Here is a 19,689-nt window from a genome sequence, read left to right as displayed (position 1 = left end):
TGAGTTATAAACACTATGAATCTTGCAACTTCCTCTTTACACTAGCTTCATCAATTAGCTTAGAGCTAACAAGTTCATGGCCAATCTCTAGTAACCATCTAAAATTTCAGAGTATGCATTTTGTGGACATCACCCCAGCTGTACCTTACTTTTGAATTTTTCCTGTCTTCTATTTATTAGTTTTAAAAAATACTATCGTGCTCCGTACTTCATGACAGCATGAAACCTTGTGAAACCAAGGGGGGGACATAAAAAGGCAGAGCCCAAATCAACAGTTTTACATTTTCTCCAAGGGATGGATGAAGCAAATGATCCTACAAAGCGCCTTGCAGAAGTACCTCAATCTTCAATCTTCATAATATGGCCAAGGCAGACTGCTAGCCCATATTCCCAGCCACAGAAAATACCTACTACACATATATTTGTTGCTCACTATGATCCACTTTTCTGTGTGTGTGTGTGTGTGTGTGTAAGATTGTCACTGAGCTAACATTTATGCCCATCTTCCTCTATTTTATGTGGGATGCTGCCACAGTGTGGCTTGATGAGTGGTGTGCAGGTTCACACCTTGGATACAAACCTGTGAACCCCAGGCCACTGCAGCTGTGCGGGTGAACTTAACCACTACACCACCCAGCCGGCCCCTAAGATTCACTTTTAAATTTTGCTTTTTCCCTTTTTTTTCTACTTAAGACAACAGAATTTCAATTATTTGATATTTACTAAACCTTCTTTGAATACCTGTCTCATGTTCAAATTTCCCTATAAACTATAAATACCACTAGCCTCTCTATACCAAGTATCATTCTCTATTTCAGGAAATACTCCCTAGGTTGCTAAGTTCATAAGCAATTTGCACAATGTCACAAAATAAGCCATAATGCTGGAGGCAAAAAACAATTAATTTTTAGCTCAGTCCTACATTAATGAGGCTGTTTTTCCCTATCTGGAAATACATCTAGGCAAGACTTGTCTGCCAGTTTGAATATGACATACCACAAAGACAAGGCCATTTTTAAGTGCTTTAGGACATTCTGATGCTTTTACTTCCCACAAAGATAAAATGGGCAATGTATCGCACTCTGTATTACTCTAGTACATTTTCCAGATCCCATTTTAAAAGAAACCACGTAATGGTACAATCAAAGCAACACAGAGCTTGAAAGCTCATTTAGTCTAGCCTCCTACCTCGGCCCAAACCAAGCCCGAATTTATTTGATAATATATTTGATTGAGAACTGTAAGAAAATATAATCTATTAATTTCCCCAGTAACGAATTCTAACGTCTTCAAATCTTGGAGAATTACCTTTCAGTAAAACTTAAACATCTTTGAAAATTATGACTTATTCCTTTCCGTATTTTCTCCTCTCTGGAGAAGCCAGAACAGCAGCCTTTCGACTAGTCTTCCCAACACCACTCCACCAGGCCCAGCTTCTCATCCACTACGAGGCACGGTGACCCAAACAAATCCGACCGTCAGTCCCCTTCCTGAACCCTTCAACAGCCCCATCAATATTTCACATAAAGGCCAAGCTCTGGCGAGCGGAAACAAGGCCTTCGACAGCGGGCCCTCCCTGGCTCTTCACTTACCTCCCACCACTCTGAGCTTCCCCCTTCTCCTGGACACGGGCTGTTTCACGCTATGGCACCCGGAGATCCCTCTGTCTTAAACTATTCCATCTTCCCCTCCATTCTCCAGCACTAAGCCTCACGCATTCTTTAAAAGGTAACTCTGAGTTCTCTTCTGAGGGGATCCCGCTCTGACGCTCCAGTGCTGGCCAAATGCTGTGCTTCCATGATACTCCAGGCATACCTCCAACATGGCACTTCCGACTAGAGAAATTATGTTAACATAATCTTCTTCCTACTCCCAAGTCTCAAAGTATGAACAAGACACGGTATTCATTTTTATTCAGAGTACCAAGTACATGCTGGGTACTAAATATTTACACAATTGTACTGAGCTTTTTGTCTTTTTTGCAAATGCTATGTCTTCGGGCAAATTTCACCTTGTCCTTCCATATCAAGTTCAAAAGTCATTTCCTCTGGGATATCATTTGCAAACTCTCCAAAAGATTTTTCCAAATACTTACTACGTGATTTTTGGAATGTGACTTAACTTCTCTGTGCCTGTTCCTTCCACCATAAAATGGAACAATAGCAGCTTCACAGTTGTTATGAGGATTAAATGAGTCAATGTATCTGAGGCACTCAGAACAGAGTCTGGCACTTGGTGTTTGATCAATTTTTACCATTCCTATTATTCCAAGCGATAATGCCTACTTATCCCACATTATTGCAGAAAAGATTTAAGATGGCTCATTTAAACTGGTATATGATACACAAGACATAAAGGATACACAGCTGTCATTCTGTTCCTAAATTTTTTATCACAAACAACTCAAACCACTGATCATTCTTTACCATTTGGCAGTAGATAAACCTATCAAAAAGTATCTATTTCTAGGAGGACCTAGGTTGAATTCCTACTGCTCACTGCTTGTTCAAAAAGTGCCAAGGGTCCTACACTTGCTCCAGCCCACACTCATAAAAAGTTTATGAATTCTTCACTGGAGGTGAAATGATAAATTCATCTTTATGAAGGTGCAGCAACTTAAATCTCAAAAAAACTATGTAAATTGCATTCACCGTCTTCTACTTTAAATCATTTCCACTATAAATTCCCCTCTGACTCATGGAACCCCCACCTGGATGTCATTAAGTACCCCAAAAATAAACCATTCAAAGCTTAATTCACCCCTCCCCAAATCTTCTCCACTTTGCAGTCTTTCTGTCACTACTGGATGGCAGTTCCACCCTACCAGTAGCTTAAGGCAAAAAAACTTGGAGTCATTCTTGACTCTCATACTACACCCAAATTCTCTACACACCTACCTTCAAATGAATACCCAAGTTCCAATTTTTCACCACCATCCATTCTGGTTCAAGCCACTGACTATTTTAATAGCCTTCTAACTGCTCTTCCTGCCTCTGGCCCTACCCTCTTACAATCAGTTCGTCAAATGAGTCACCAGAGGGATCCTTGTAAAACATAACTCAGATCATAATTTTTCTCTGCTCAAAACCCTCCAACAGGGGCCGGCCGCATGGCCGAGTGGTTACGTTCGCACGTTCCCCTTCAGCGGCCCAGGGTTTCGCCGGTTCAGATCCTGGGCTTGGACATGGCACCGCTCATCAAACCATCCTAAGGCAGCTTCCCACATGCCACAACTGGAAGGACCCATAACTAAAATACACAACTGTGTATTGGGGGGCTTTGGGGAGAAAAAGCAGGAAAAAAAAAAAAAAGATTGGCAAGTTGTTAGCTCAGGTGCCAATATTTTTTTTAAAAAAAACCTCCAACAGCTTCGCATCCCCTCAAAGATAAAGTTCTTTTACGTTAACCCCAGCCCTACAACACACCAAGAGGAAACAGAACCTCGAAGAAGCTAAATTTTTTTTTTAATGTTTTGTTCAATGCAGCATCACCAACACCTGGGATCACTCTGGGACAGTGTAAGAACCTAACAGAGAGTTAAACAAATGCTCTTGCCTCAAGGGTGTTTATATTTGCTGTTCTCTCGGCCAGGAATGCTCTTCCCTCATATACCCGCAAATGTCACCTTATCACTAAGGCCTTACCAGCTACCCCAATTAATTGCATCAAAAACTCACTCACTCTCTCTTCCCCTACTTTGTTTTTCTTTGTAGCACTTACAGCACGTGACCCACTATACATTTTACTCATTGCATAGTGCTTGTCATTTCCCATCCACACACTTTTAAATTCCATGAGATCACGAATGTTTATTTTGTTCACTACTGAATCCCGAGCATCCAGAACAGTGCCTTGCACTTTGCAGATGTTCTAAGATTTTGCTTTCTATTAACATTAATATCTAATTAATATTTTATTAATTTTGTAGGCTGACAGCTAACTTCATGACATTCCTAATACAACAGAAGCACATTTCTTTGCTAGAAATACTTGTTCTAACATCTCCAGTGTAAAGAAATACTTAAAAACTTCCATCCTAAGCCATGCCTTAAAAATTGATATAAATTATGAAATTATGATCAAATAATTCATTTAAAAATTGCCTTAAATAATGCCTTTAATGCTGCCCAATCAACCCCAGAAGTCTTTTGTACTTATTTAGCAAATCTGAAATAATCTGAAGTCAGAAGAGTTCAAATGATTTTTAGTGTCCCCAATTCTTATTTAAAATACAAATAACCAAAAAATACAGAAAAATGTTCATTATCACAAGATAAGCAGAAAATGTATTTATAGCATTCATTGATCCATTTCAAAATCATTGTGCTGAATGAAAGAAGCCAGACACAAGAGTACATATTGCATGATTCCATTTATATAAAATTTTAGAAAATGCAAACCAATCTACAGTAAGAGAGAGCAGATGAGTGACTGCCTGGGTCTGGGGCCGGGAGGGAAGGACGGACTGCAAACAAGCATGAGGAAACTTATGGGAGGCAATGAAATGTTCTGCATCTTCATTGTGGTGGTGACTTCATGGTTATGTGCATCCGTCAAACCTCATCTAACTGTACGATTAAAGTGAATTAAAAGATATATACTTGTTGAAATTAAAAAGATGCTAAAATGAGATTATTTGTGACTACACCTGAATGGAGGACTTTTTATTACCCAAGAATAACCAGAAAAACCGAGGATCATTTCTTCCAATGGCAAGAGAAGATCACATCCAGAGGGGGTTTGCAGCGATCATAATATGATATAAATATTAAGATTGCACACAAGTCATGCTCATTCAAAAAGATTGATCATACATCTCATTTTAACCTCAGAACAAAAACTATCGGGTAAATAATACCACGCCATTTTACAATGAAAAAATAGGCACATAGAGTTTAAGTGTAACTTCCCCAAAACCACAAAGTCACTTTTCAGTTGAACTGAGAATTAAATCCAGGCAACGCATACTCTTAACACACTTTTCCACCTTAGCTTGACTATAATTTAAAGATTGATACCATTTAAGTATTGGTGCAGTGAAGAAAAGCGTACTCGTATCCAGTTAACAGGAGTTTGTGTTGGCACTATCTTTTTAGGGACACATTTTGGCAATACCAAAACTTTACAACAGACACAACTCACAAACTCTTTAAGTAGGCTAATAGTCTCTTCCAGGAAACTACAGTATAGAAATATGTCTCCAAGGATATTTTCAAGAATGCTGTTGTATTATGACAAAAAGTCTGTAAACAATCTCAGTGTCAGCCAACAGGGAATGGTTAAATGATTTACGGTACATCACATTTGGCCATAAAAACAGTAATAAGAAAAATCTGTACGGATGTGTTGAGTAAATGCCAAATCCTAGAATTGGGTGCATGTATAACAATTTACATAAGTACAGGAAAAAAGTTCTGGAAGGATTCAACAACGTATTAGTCTGGAGACCAGGAAAGCGTAGTCAGCTGAAAGTGAGAATTTTCACTTTTATCACTACTTTCTATACTATTAATTTGTTCATTTTGGCAATTATAATTTTAATAACAAAGAAACTATTTTTTAAAATATTACTGATGTTTAAGAGAAATTTTTAACGAACTGCTGACTATTCTGAACTACATTTAAAAAAGAAATTAGATAGTTTGGGTTATTTAGAGGAGAACATATAAGGAAAAGAAGAAACAGAAACTCAAGCACTCAACTTCTACAAAGAATGACATTTAGGACACTTACTGCAATCTTTTAAAGATATCATACAGGTATTAAACAGATATGCAAGTATTAAGAAAATAACAATTAGGTTCTCTTAATTTATGAAACTCAAGAAGACATAAGCTGGGAATCTTCCAACCCACTCTTTTCCAACACTCAACGTTTATTCTGAACTACTTGCATTGGACCCAGGTATCAAGAGTAAAATGCTCAAATTTTACAATCAATTATTATTCCCTAGCTACATACTCTCCCCAAAACTTCATGCTTTTCTAAAAGGAAAAAGACCCAAAACATGTGATCACCTTACACGAGACCCATTAGGCATTCATCTATAAATGAACTTCTGGAATTGTTTTAACAGGAATGTATAAATAAATCCTTGACAATTCCATAATAAAATTGTAAGATTTGTAAAACATAGGTTTTTCTTTAGTAGAAGCACATAAATAGTGAAGAAGAAAAAAGGTTCTTTGGGGGACAATGCTCTGGGACCATGACAAACAGTCAAATAAATCAAATAGTGGGTAACTCCTTAAAAGTGCTATTGCTTAAAAATGTTCATCATATCATAAACACAACTGGGATCTCATTAAAAAATACAGCTCTACTATAAACAAGATTGAGGACATTTTTAACAAAATTAAATAAACCAAAAATGGTTACAATTGAGTACGTAAAAATATAACATCAATAATCCTTTACACTGCGAATGTTTAGACAAGCTGTAGAATAGCTCCCTTTATAGGTTCATATGAAAAGTTATGTAACAATTACGTGGTTTAAGCCAGGTTGCTTAACCCTACTAGTGTCTAATGGCCATAACTCTCCAAAAGACCTTACTATAACAAGTACTCACCTATAATTCTCATTCAATGAGTATCTGAGAGACATCATGCTAGGGACTGGCTATGGTGGACACTGAAAGCAACTTCATAGCAGTATTACAAAGTACATGTATTTCCTCTCTCACACTGTGAAAAGCAGTTTGGTATAGTGGAAAGAATACTGACCTAGAAAAAAACATGGGTTGCAATTCCTGCTGTAACCTACTTACAAGTCCTTTTTATTTTCATAGCAATAGACCTATGTGTTATATACCATGCAAACCTGATTCAGGGAATAAATTGGACTATGTAAATATTTTTTTTAAATTTTTTAATTAAAAATAAGAATACAGCATTTCATTACATTTTTAAGGCTACTAAGGCTCATAACCATTAGAAATGACAAAATACTCTAACCTAAAAAAAAAAGAACTCTGCAGATCTTATTTAAGCTGCAGTGTTGGAATTGCAAAACAGCCTCCAACAGGTCAGATTCTTTAAGAATTAAGAAAAATACACAAGTAAGAAATTTTCTAACAAAATTTTATCCTTTTAAGAAATACTTTCTATATTTTTTAGAATAGAAAAATATTTTTCATTGAAACCCCCCAAAATGTATCACTTCTCTCCAAAAAAACCAAAATACTCAAATGACATATATAACTTTTTTTTAAAAAGACTATATATATCAGCATCTCCTTGCAAGTCCGCAACCGTAGGCCTTGTTATACAGACAAATATATCAGATTTTCATGTTAAAAATCTACCTAAACTAAGAATTTTTGTTTGCCTTTTAGAGAACTTACGCAGAGGTATTAAAGATGATTTTTTTTAAAAAAAGTTGTGACTATAAAGCCTGCCCACTCTTTTAAAGACTTCAACCATGTAGTCCCATTTTTATATTTTATTCAAATATCGAACACCTGCATTAACCATATATTATTTAAAAAATTCAAATAGCAAACAATAAAAGAAGTTTTAAGTAACTGTGCCAAATTCTATCCTTTTAAGAGTACTTGCATATTTGAAACATCTTATTAAGATGTGAAAGGGAAAAAAGTTTTACAAAGATTTACTGACACGATTATCAATGCTTTCAATGAGTAAAACAAATCTTAAAGTACACACTGAGAATTAATTACTGTCCCTTTTAATTTCCTTTCATCTGAAATTCAGAAGTAATCTATGTTGTTATAAATGAAAAAGTAAGTTTATTAGAAAAATAAACAACTTTAAATTTTACAGTATTTTCCACTTTTAAGATTCTTTTGGATAGAGCAGATGTGCCTTATGGTTTAAACATGATCTGATATACAAAATCTCATTTAGTCCTATTTAGTAAAACAAAATATAAAAACAAATGGTGAAATGAAACTATTAAGAAATCTAACGTAAAAGTTTTAAAAACCACCACCATTTGTTGCAGATACCTAATATGGCAATATTTACCGTAAAGTATATTAAACAGCTTTCACTGAAATTTAACGTACTGGCTTATTACCAAGATTAACACTGTCACATTAAAATTTAAGTTGTGTGGTCCAGGTTTATTTTTCTAAAAATTTTATCAAATATATCAGGGACTGGCAAATTTCTCCTTAAAAGGTCAGATAGTAAATTTTCAGGTTTGCAGGCCCTAAGATCTCACTACTCAACTCTGCCACCATAGGGAGAAAGCAGTCACAGACAAACGTCAGTGAATGGGGGTGCCTGTAGGCTGCAGTTTGCCCGCCGCTGAACTAAAAGATGGATTTTGAATAAGAGACTGATTATTTCAGGGGCCTTATCACAAATATGTCATACATAAACGTTAGGAGGAACAATATAGACGAGCAGACATCCCTGAATGAACATCATAAATTAAAATTTTCACACTTATTTCCCAATCATAATCGCAAGTGTGTACATATGTATACATACAAGTTATAAAACTATTTCATTTTAATTCCATATTCTTTTTGGTGTGTTAACAATAGTATCAGACCAAAGTCAGATAAGCAGCAAAGTACGAGGGACTGAATACTCAGAGGCTAATCAATAACCAGGAAATTTGGTTTGGACATCTAAATATTTCCACACAATGAAACAACTAATTTATTCACTATGCCCCTAAAGAAAAGATTAGAAGTATATTTCAGATGTAGTTTTAAAATTTAATTGAATTGTTACAATTTGGAAGCTAAACGTGATTTGCTTTGTTTTATTAGAAAAAATACTCAGGCAAGGTCTACAATCATCGGTCAATTAAGAATGAGTTACAAGAACATGAGGCAATAAAATAAAAAATACAGGTACAAACTATATATCTGAAACACTTCTATTTGGCAATTTTATAACAAATCAAACTTTAAAAAGAACAAAGGAGATTGCAGATTACTTCGTAGATACAGAATAAAGCAATTGATGAAGTGCTTAAGCAAAAGAACAAAATAGTAAGAAAACACACTGCTTTTCTTTTCTTTTTAAAAATAAAATCACATTTGCTACAGATCATATGGATAACACCCTTATTAAACAACCATTCCAGAATGTCTTATAGTAGCAGTGCTTTTATTTGCACTTCATTTAATTTTATGACTCATTCCATGTATATAGCTCTTTACCCTCATTGTTAACGAATAAAGTCTTCCATAATTTTTATTTTTAAAATTTTTTTAAAGTAAATGAGAAATGATTTATGTATTATGGAACCTTTCCCATTTTGGAACCAAAGGCTTACGTCTATATTTTTGTCTATTCTTTCTTTAAAAAATTTAGTGTAAAAATTGCTGGTTTTTTATATCACTGTAGTAAAGTGAAAACTCCTCAATCAGGAGTATTTTCTGCAGTTTGACTGCGTATACTACATACTTTACAATATGTCCTTCCAACAGTAAGGAAATAATTGATTTCACAGTCACTGTCAGAAATGAGTGCCATAATTCTATTATGGGTATAGGTCCTCCCTCAAAGACTTTCTGGAAGGATGTTCAATGTGTTTTGTTCTTATAGATATTAACAGTAGTACATAGTCCCTTAAGTCTGCAAAAAGACATTTATTGTTAAAGAAGGTGCTTTATTAACAATTCCTCTGGCAGCACTAGTGAATTACAATATCCTTCAATATTATTTCTACCCATAATATATACATTTAACTTTCATGCCTCTAGAAAAACATCTACAGTACATTTCATAATATAAAAATATATTACAAATCTGCTGAATTATTTACAAGCAATGTTCTATTATCTCTATGCAACATTTGTTTGATACAATACTAACAAGTTACACATATTTCCATTTCTGTTAAAAAAAAATCCATATGGCTTCTTGCTTACCAAGCAAGAAAATGATTTTATTTTCCTTTTCAAAACCAACTTTGGTGCATAAAGGATTCAGTTTGAAGATACTTTAAAAAAAAAAAAAATACAATTTTCTTTACATTAAGACAAAATAACTCATAAACCAAATGCTTTCCTCAGAAAAAAAATTGGAGTCTTATATAGGTTAAAATGAAAATATGAGGATTATTCAAATAATTTGAAATAGAGGTTTTTCAAAAACCGTTAACAGATTAGTTATATAGGTAAATATTAACATACTGTACTCCATGAGAAAACCCTAGTCCTGAAAAGGGAGCCACCAGACATACTGCAACACTCTTTAACAGAAATTTTCAGCCCTAATTCGATAGACGAATTTTTAGTTGATTGCAAATGTCGTTCACTGTTTGCTTAAATACAAATTGAACACTTTTCTTATCAGAGTTCTGCAAAAGAACACAAATGGCAACCAATCACATCTATTTATCATAATTGAAAGGTAAATTATCTCTTGATAATTTTCATTGTCTAAATATTTCCTAATATGACTTCAAATCAATAGACACTGTCAAGACAAACATCCTTACAGTGCTTTTGGTATTTGTAAGGGCACGTGTTGTAACTGTTTTTCTTTCCAATATGAACTACTGTAATCACTAAAGGGGAAAAAAAAAGCAGCTTAAAGCAGCAAGCATGCAAAGCCTTTAAGAAGCTGTTCCACTACGTTGCCAGAAAGAGTGTTTGCTCAGTCTCCCACAGTACCATTCCATGAAAATGTGGATATACAGTAATATATTAATATATTCCACAGAAGAGCCTACTTCATTCACAGAATGTTTACACTAAGCATAAATATTATTCTAAATACTGGATTTTAAAACAAAACAAAACAAAAAGGAAGGGGGTTGACTCTAATGTGCAACTTTTACTAAACCCATTGTCAGTGACTAAGACTGCAGGTGTCCCCGCTTGTTTGCTTTTTATGTATTTATTTATTTTTTACCTCTTCAACCTCTTCTGCGGCATTGTTCTAGAAAAAGAGAAAAAGGAATATTCTTTTATTCAACTGAATCAAAAAACACATTAAGTACTCCAAAAAAGAGACTAAAAATATTTATAAGATATAGGCAACGTGATGATTATTGATCATCATTAAAATTTATTTACAAAGCATTCACACATAATGGATGCAACTTTAGTTATATAATATAGCTTTTTAACAAATCCTTTCTATGTAGCCTGCTAATGTGTTTCTAAAAAAGAATCTCATGCCTAACATAAGCATTTTAACCAACTAGCACTTTAAAATCGATGTTAAAACCTCAGATAATTACGTTCTTTTTAGTCTCATTTTGAAGTTAATAAATAATGATAAAATAATAAATAAATAAAAACAAATAAATGATAGAAAGTTTAAATAAATAAAAGTTTGCCGTGCATAAGCCACAAATTATTTCTCCTAAACAAGTCAGGATAATTGCTTTTCCACCTTTTACTTAATTTCACAAGTTTTCCCAATCAAAATCCAGACATTGTTAAGACATTACACTATGGCAAATGTAGGGGTTCTATCACTCTGTACCACTTTAGGGCAGACTGAACTCTAATTTCCGGAATAGGAGAAGCTTGAAGTTTAGACTCAAAATTAAACTTTAAGATGAGAGTGGTACAGTTAAAAAAAATTAACTCCACAGAAGCACCTAACATGTGGTAAGAACATCTTCATTACCTAAGAATGAAATAAGAATCGTAGAATTACACTTTGAGAATATGCAATGCAATTCCTATGCACTTCTGGACATCAGTTCTAAGCTTGAAGGATTTTTTTTAAGTCACGTTCACTAAAATATCTAAATTGCTTCCTATATAGCACAAGAACAGCAAAACTAAGCTGGTTCTGTGAAAAAGGAAGACCCTTAAGAGAGGGGGGAGTTGAATGCAGGGGAGAAACACAAAGGTTACTCTTAATCCTAATAATTAAGATTCATGCCCCTTTGTCAACTCTCTGCCTAAAGGATGTTTACAACCAGTTCTAATAGCAGGGTGACTCTCCCAAAATATCACTCTTTTAGAATGCTAATTTTAATTACTCCCTTCAAAGAGTAAACAGAAATAAACCCTAAATTAGGTACCAGTAAATAAAGAACATTCAATTCTTCTCTATAAAGAGAAAGGTAAATTGTGACTTTCCCCTATTTTTTGTAGCAGATTTCCCTCAATCTTCTCCTTTAAGGTCATTTTACTATTCTCTATTCTAGCTAATTTCTTGATAACCTAGCTAATCTCCCTCAAAACAAGTTTTTATTTTAGCACCTTCACCAAAAGATGTTTAAAATAATTTTTTTTTCAAGTAAGGAACACTCAAGAGTCTCTGTTTCCACATGGCAAGGCCCATTATGTTAGAATTTCATTCTCAGAAGATGTCTCAAATTATAGGAATCCCATTATATGGAACAACATTCCAAAAAGTTGAGTCATGGAATGAACAGAACCTTCAAAGTGTTTATCTGCTACAAAATTTGGCACAGGGCATTGTCTCTTTATGATAGTTAAAATTCACATTTGGGACTATAATCATTGTATGTCATCTTATTCTTACCCAACCTATTCCTATATAAAATACTTATTAAAATTTCTTTTAAAAATATAGAATTTCATTCCTTAAGAGTGCCTTTTAAGCATTTTCACCCCTTTTTTACATCACCTTAGTGAATGTCATTGGGAGAGAGGCAGCATAGAGCTCAGACACAGTATAATCTTGGGCAAGCTATTTAACCTCTCACCTCAGTTTTCCAATCTGTAAAACAGAGACAGTGACACCTACTTCACAGGGCTGCCATGAGGATGAAGTCTATGTACAACACCCAGCAAAGTGACTCAGCATATAGAAATGCTGGTTTCTTCTCCTTGCCCCCCCCATACCTTGATAAGCTCAAAATACTAAAAGGTCAGATCAGAAAACTATTAGAAATACGAACACTCTGAGCTATCTCTTAAAAACAAACACAGTAATATTTAAACTCTTTTAAAAATTTTGGAGAGAGTATAAGTTTAAAATATTCAGCCATTTATGGTATTTAGGGCACATGCAAAACATTCCCAGGCCCAGAAAAGTCTATTATAAAAGAATCACAAACTTAAACAAGAGGCACTTATTTTCAAAGTACTATGTATACTACAATCTAAGCTACTTAAGATAAATCTGGAATTAAGCTGGCATGTAAACTTTACCAAAACATTATCTTTCTGGATTCTACGATGTATAAATCTTTGTGATGTAATTTCCATATACAAAACTTCAGAAAGCAAGATATGCTTGGTACCGACATGCCATACTTCAAAATGAGTCCTAACACTACATCCAAAATTTAGGGAGGTTTAAGATTAGAGTTCAAAAAGTAGAACATCAAATCAAGAATTAAATTACCTGTATATGTTTGGGTCCAAAAGCAAGGCAGTATCTTTGGGTAGCTTTGATAAATGAACTACTTTAGTTTTTAATTGATGTCGTTCACTTTCATTCACCCACACATCAGGCAGACTATGAATTAAAAAACAAGTCATAAATAAAATAACATTAATTTTAAATTTACTTTTCATATACCTTCGCATTATCCAGCCTTTTCCACTGGTTTGACTGGGCCACCTAGGTTAAGAAGCTTCTCAGAAGCCAGGGAAACAGCAATTTAAGTAGCAGGATATGGAGTCCTAGCAACAAAATGTCAGGGTGAGAGTTTAGGCATAAATTTGGAAATGAATTCGGAATTTTTGGTGCCAAAGCCACATCAAACTTAGAAATACACATCAGAACACACGGCCTATCTTTTAACCGGCTGAAATTCATACTTGAGCTTGACTTGATGGAAATCTGACAGTAAGTTTCTTTATGAAGAAATTAAAGTAAAATCCCCACCAGATTAAATTCCACTTAAAAAGAAATGCACATGAGACCAAACTCCTAAATTCAAAGAAACTGAATCCTACAGGGAAACTCAAATAAAAGCATTTTAATATTTGGATTGATCAATTACCAAAATACACAGGCATTTGAATATGTTATTTTTAAAGGAATCATATCTATAACCTTAATATAAAAAAAGCTCTTACAAAACAGTATGAAATCGATGAACGCCCGTGAGGGAAAAAGGGATGGGGGGACAAGGACACAAACCATCAATGCACCAAAGACACGAACAATTTAAAAATTATCTTACTTGTAATCAAAGAAATACAAAAAGTAAGAGTAATAACAGCCAGTATTGCTAATAAGTCAAAAAAAATAAGCTTTCTAACGTAGCAGATGGGATTGTAAATTGGTACAAACTTTCAGGAAGGCAATCCTATCAAAAACCATTAACATTTGGCACAGTTTGTATATTAATAGATTTTAATTTTTTTTAACAGTAGAGGAAAATAGGTAACTTTAATGTTCAGTACAAAGGAGCTTATTAAATATTCATTTTACACAGCCATTTCAAAATATTTTATAGCAACATTTCCACAAAACCTGAAAGGGGTAGAGGGAAGATATGGAAAATACGTTCTATAGTAATGAAGTTTGATTGTCATGGGATTAAAAAAAGCTAAATAGATTTCTTTACTTCAATATGCTAATGTGCACTATAAACTCCCAAATCTATTTCACAACTATTCATTTATATCACATTCATTAACATCACCTTAGAACAGAGTTTGGGAAACAATATAATAGAAAAATAATAACAAGGACAAATGTTAACCACATATTGTTAATTTTTGGAAAAGAAAGTATACACAGTGAGATTCTATTCATTTATAGTTATTCTTTTTTTTTTTTTAAAGACTGGCACCTGAGCTAACATCTGTTGCCAATCTATTTTTTTTCTCCTTCTTCTTCCTCTTCTCCTCCCCAAGCACCCCACTGCACAGTTGTACATTCTAGTGGTATGTCCTTCTGGTTGTGCTATGTGGGACGCTGCCTCAGCATGGCTTGACAAGCGGTGCCATGTCAGCACCCAGAATCCAAACCTGTGAAACCCTGGACCACCAAAGTGGAGCATGTGAACTTAACCACTCGGCCACAGGGCCGGCCCCTATTTATTCTATTTGTTTTTTTTTTTTTTAAGAATTTATTTTTCCCTATTCTCCCCAAAGCCCCCAGGTACACAGTTGTGTATTTTTAGTTGTGGGTCCTTCTAGTTGTGGTATGTGGGATGCTGCCTCAGTATGGCTTGATGAGCGGTGCCATGTCCACGCCCAGGATTTGAACCGGCAAAACCCTGGGCCGCCGAAGTAGAGCGTATGAACTTAACCACTCAACCACCGGGCTGGCCCCTATTTATTCTATTCTTGATGCTTATCAACTTTTTCCAAAATTTCTATGATACACTTCATTACCTTTTATAACAAAAAATTTTCAATTAAAGGACAAAAGCAAAATTAAATATGAAATATCTAAATCAGGGAGCATTTGGGCCAAAAGTGCTTTAAAAGGGTACTAGAACGCAAGGAAAAATGTAACACTGCTGGAAAACTGGCCAACTACTTTTTCTCTATAAGTTATCATTAACTTTGTGCTAGAAAATGTTTAGAAATTTTTTAAATAAATAATTCAGGGGCCGGCCAAGAGGCGCAGCAGTTAAGTTCACATGTTCCACTTCAGTGGCCCAGGGTTTGCTGGTTCGGATCCCAGGTGCAGACACGGCATTGCCTGGCAAGCCATGCTGTGGTAGGCCTTCCACATATAAAGTACAGGAAGATGGGCAGGGATGTTAGCTCAGGGCCAGTCTTCCTTAGCAAAAAGAGGGGGATTGGCGGCAGGTGTTAGCTCAGGGCTAATCTTCCTCAAAAAAAAAAAAAAAAAATCAAAAAAAGAAATTCAAACAAAGGCACATCTAAAGCTGCTGGCATACTACTTGAGAGTCTTTAAAAATCCTTTAAAAATCACATCCTGAAAATGATTAAACACTGCTGTAAAAAGTTTTATTAAAACCAATACAGGAGGGGCTGGCCCTGTGGCCGAGTGGTTAAGTTCGCGCACTCCGCTGCAGGCGGCCCAGTGTTTCGTTGGTTCGAATCCTGGGCGCGGACATGGCACTGCTCATCAAACCACACTGAGGCAGCGTCCCACATGCCACACCTAGAAGGACCCACAACAAAGAATGTACAACTATGTACCGGGGGGCTTTGGGGAGAAAAAGGAAAAAAATAAAAAATCTTTAAAAATATATATATATAATTACTCTTTAAAAAAAAAAAAACAATACAGGGGCCAGCCCCGTGGCCAAGTGGTTAAGTTCTCGAGCTTCGCTTTGGCGGCCCAGGGTTTCACCAGTTTGAATCCTGGGTGTGCAAATGGCACCGATCATCAAGCCATGCTGAGGCGTCATCCCACATGCCACAACTAGAAGGACCCACAACTAAAAAATACACAACTATGTACCGGGGGGCTTTGGGAGAAAAAGGAGAAAAATAAAATCTTTAAAAAACAAAACAAAACAAAAACAATACAAAAGCTAGTTTTAAAGCTTATACCTTGAGCCAGGTACTTTAAGAGCTTTCACAGATTCTCTTTAATCCTGACAACCTCAAAATGTTTTGCAGTTTAATTTTTGTAAGTCTTTTATATGTGAATCCAATGACTTAAATAAGTTTTGAGTATAAGATTTTTATAAAAGACATTAGTCTATTAATTACACATAGTATTCCAAATACTTACATGTCTTCAGGCATCCAATGAAGCAAAAGTTTTATCTTTCCAGAATCTTCTTTTCTCTTAGCTATTACCTAGTAATGATATGAAAGAAATCATAAAAACAACTTGTAAAACATTATTTTAATGTATCATAAAAAAGTACTTTTGATCCGAATCAAGAACTTTTAAGCGTTCACATCCTGGACCAGATATCACCACCACATCTCGTTCTGCTCTGCTTTGTAGCAATTTCACCTCTGCTCATACATTTTCACAAAAGCAAAAGAAGAAAGGAACTGAAGAAGCTTTGTATAGCCAAATACTAAAACCATATTATCCTTATTAAAGGACTCAAAATGCTATTTAGTTTACAATCAACTAAATCTGCAGCTTAGCTAGCTTGCAGACCAAGAATCCATTCTGGCTGGAATATTTCTAGGAACAAATAAACAGTAAAGAAAAAATACTGCTGGGAAGGGAAAAAGTCTCTAATTTACTACTAAGGTATTTGCTGTTGGCTTGGGGGGTTTTTGTTGGTTGGTTGGTTTTACTTTAAAAGAAACATTGGCGAATCAGTGTTCAGGTTCAATTTTAAAGAATCTAAACTAAAGGGTGGATCAACCTATACAAAAAGACCTATAGAAGTGTAAGAAAAACAATACACTTGTCATTCATTACCAGATTCTGAAAATTAAGGTAATGTTTAAATAAAAGAAAAACAGATCAAAATGCTATTTTATAACTCTTACAACTTCCACATTAACAAAATTGGCACTTCAGCGTTTCAATAATTTAAATCTCCATATTTTCTACCAAATTTAAGTTCCAAACAACCACACGAAATGTTATGTGTCATCTTCCAAACATATTAGCACTGAGTAAAATCAGCACTTTAAACAAAAATAAAACACTTTCTATCTTCATTATTTAAAAACCTATAGTCAAGTACCCTAACTCAAGGCTTAGCAACAAGACTAATTCAAAAGCCCAAAAACAGAGCTGTAGATGCTAAAACAAAATACTTTACAAAGAAGTAAGATATAAAAACAATGCAAACTCATCGAGCCCAGCAAGCCCACTGACTGGTAACTGGGATTCTGCTGACCTCTTCTGGAGAAGGCGCGAAAGAAAAGGTTCCAATTAAAGAAGACTAATTCCACAACGTAGTACTTCACAGACATTTTTCTGCCAATTGTTTCACTAACTGTATGGTTATTTCCTACGAAAGTTAAGTTGATAACTAGGAAACTTAAATTTGCAGCTAGTATTGGACATTCTGGGTACTAAGAGAAGTGATTCTGTTTAACACAGACTGCCTCCACCAAAACCTTCCCGTCACAGAACCTCGGAGAACTTGCTCACCTATCACCTAGCTCCAACGAAGACCTCTCTCCATTATGGATCTTTCTTCCACGTTCCCCAAGAAAAAGCCTTCCTTAGATCACACTCTACCTTTGTGACTTCTCCCCAAGGGACTTCTGCCTCGCCACTGTCACTTGGAGGTGCACATCACCCTTATTCCTTAATTCACAACAAACCTACGTATCATGTCCTTAATCCTCTCAGACGCTTTCTACATTTAGAAAACTTACTTTCATCTTCATAGACTATTTTGACTCTGAGTAAATTTCTAAATTTTCTTTCCAAATTCCTAGTATCATCCCCACTATTTTTAGTTTCTTCATTTTCTGATCACCTCTATTCCTCCCGTGGTGAGCCTTAGGACTTCATCACAAGGAGGTGTTCTAAGGAAAACACATGAAAGTTGGTGCTTTACTTTTTTAACCGTAACCTTATTATCATCACCACTGCTCCCTTATACAAAGAGAGACGTGCTCATTAGTTGGCCATTATTTCATCAGATTTATTGCCCTTCAAATCATTAAATGTTGGTGAATCCCAAACCTGAGACGACTTCTTTCCTATTTTCTGTTTATTTAGTTCCTAGGTGATCTTATCCCGTCTGATATTTTAAATACTAATATGCTCAAAACTTCCATGTTTGCATTTGTAGCCACATCTCTCCTCTGAACTCACTCTTACATCCATCTGCTTACATGATGGAGGCACTACTCTATGAAATGTGTCAAGGTTCCAGCTCTTGATACTCCCCTCCCCCAATCTGCTAGTGCCATAGTCTCTATTAAATGGCAAGTCCATCCTTTTGGCCAGTTGCCCAGAGCAAAAACACTGGAGTCGTGCTTTCCTCACGTTATCAAACCCAACATCTGTTCTATCCATAATTCTTGTCAATACAGGCACACTTTGTCTTACTGTGCTTCACAGATACTGCGTTTTTTACAAGACCCTCCATCAGCAAAAACATTACAACTTGTTGAAGGCTCAGATGATGGTTAGCATTTTTTTAGCAAAAAAGTGTTTTTTAATTAAGGTATGTACATTGTTTTTAGACATATGTTACTGCACACCTAAAAGACTACAGTACAGTGTAAATATAAGTTTTTTTCTAAAGACTGGCACCTGAACTAACATCTGATGCCAATCTTTTTTATACTACTACTACTTCTCCCCAAAGCCTCCTGGTACCTAATTGTATCTTCCTTTTATTTTTTTTTAAGATTTTATTTTTCCTTTTTCTCCCCAAAGCACCCCTGGTACAGAGTTGTATATTTTTAGTTGTGGGTCTTTCTAGTTGTGGCACGTGGGATACCGCCTCAGTGTGGCTTGATGAGCAGTGCCATGTCCATGCCCAGGATTTGAACCTGCGAAACCCTGGGCCGCTGAAGCGGAGCATACAAAGTTAACCACTCAGCCACAGGGCCAGTGCCTAAACATAACTTTTATGTGGACTGGGAAACCAAAAAATTTGTATCATTCACTTTATTGTGATATTTGCTTTACTGTGGTGGTCTGCAACCGAACCCACATTATCCCTGAGGTATGCCTGCACTACTTTCATAAGAGATCCAGAATCTGACCCTTCTTAGCATTGCAACCATTCCCATCTCTTCTCACCTAAGATACTGAAAAGACTAATCCCCTTTTCCCCTCATCCTGACCTACGATCTGTTCTCAACACAAAAACCAAAGTGAGCACATTAAAACCTACATGAGAGAAGAGATCAGTGGGTTCTCTAGGCAGGAGGTGAAGGCAGGCATGAACTACAAAGCTACACCAGGAAAACCTTGAGTAACGGGAATGTTCTATATTTTA

General features: G+C 35.4%; 1 protein-coding gene across 3 annotated transcripts in view; it reads right to left on the bottom strand.

Annotated features, from left to right (window-relative positions):
• The window catches only part of AEBP2 (AE binding protein 2), a 95,619-nt gene that overhangs the window by 28,490 nt on the left and 47,440 nt on the right, over positions 1-19,689 (bottom strand). The window contains exons 6-9 of one of the 3 annotated variants that reach the window (XM_023643209.2): positions 16,539-16,606; positions 13,269-13,382; positions 10,845-10,871; positions 8,726-10,287 (exon numbers count right to left, since the gene is read on the bottom strand). In XM_023643209.2, the coding sequence (XP_023498977.1) occupies positions 10,242-10,287; positions 10,845-10,871; positions 13,269-13,382; positions 16,539-16,606 (255 nt within the window). In that variant the 3' untranslated portion in view covers positions 8,726-10,241. Of the gene's footprint in view, positions 1-8,725; positions 10,288-10,734; positions 10,872-13,268; positions 13,383-13,445; positions 13,550-16,538; positions 16,607-19,689 lie in introns of those variants that run through there. The other 2 variants (XM_023643210.2, XR_002808670.2) reach the window with 2 other exon arrangements.

Source organism: Equus caballus, chromosome 6 (assembly GCF_041296265.1).
Source record: "Equus caballus isolate H_3958 breed thoroughbred chromosome 6, TB-T2T, whole genome shotgun sequence".
Taxonomy (NCBI): Eukaryota; Metazoa; Chordata; class Mammalia; order Perissodactyla; family Equidae; genus Equus; species Equus caballus.
This window is presented reverse-complemented; position numbering and strand designations above follow the sequence as displayed.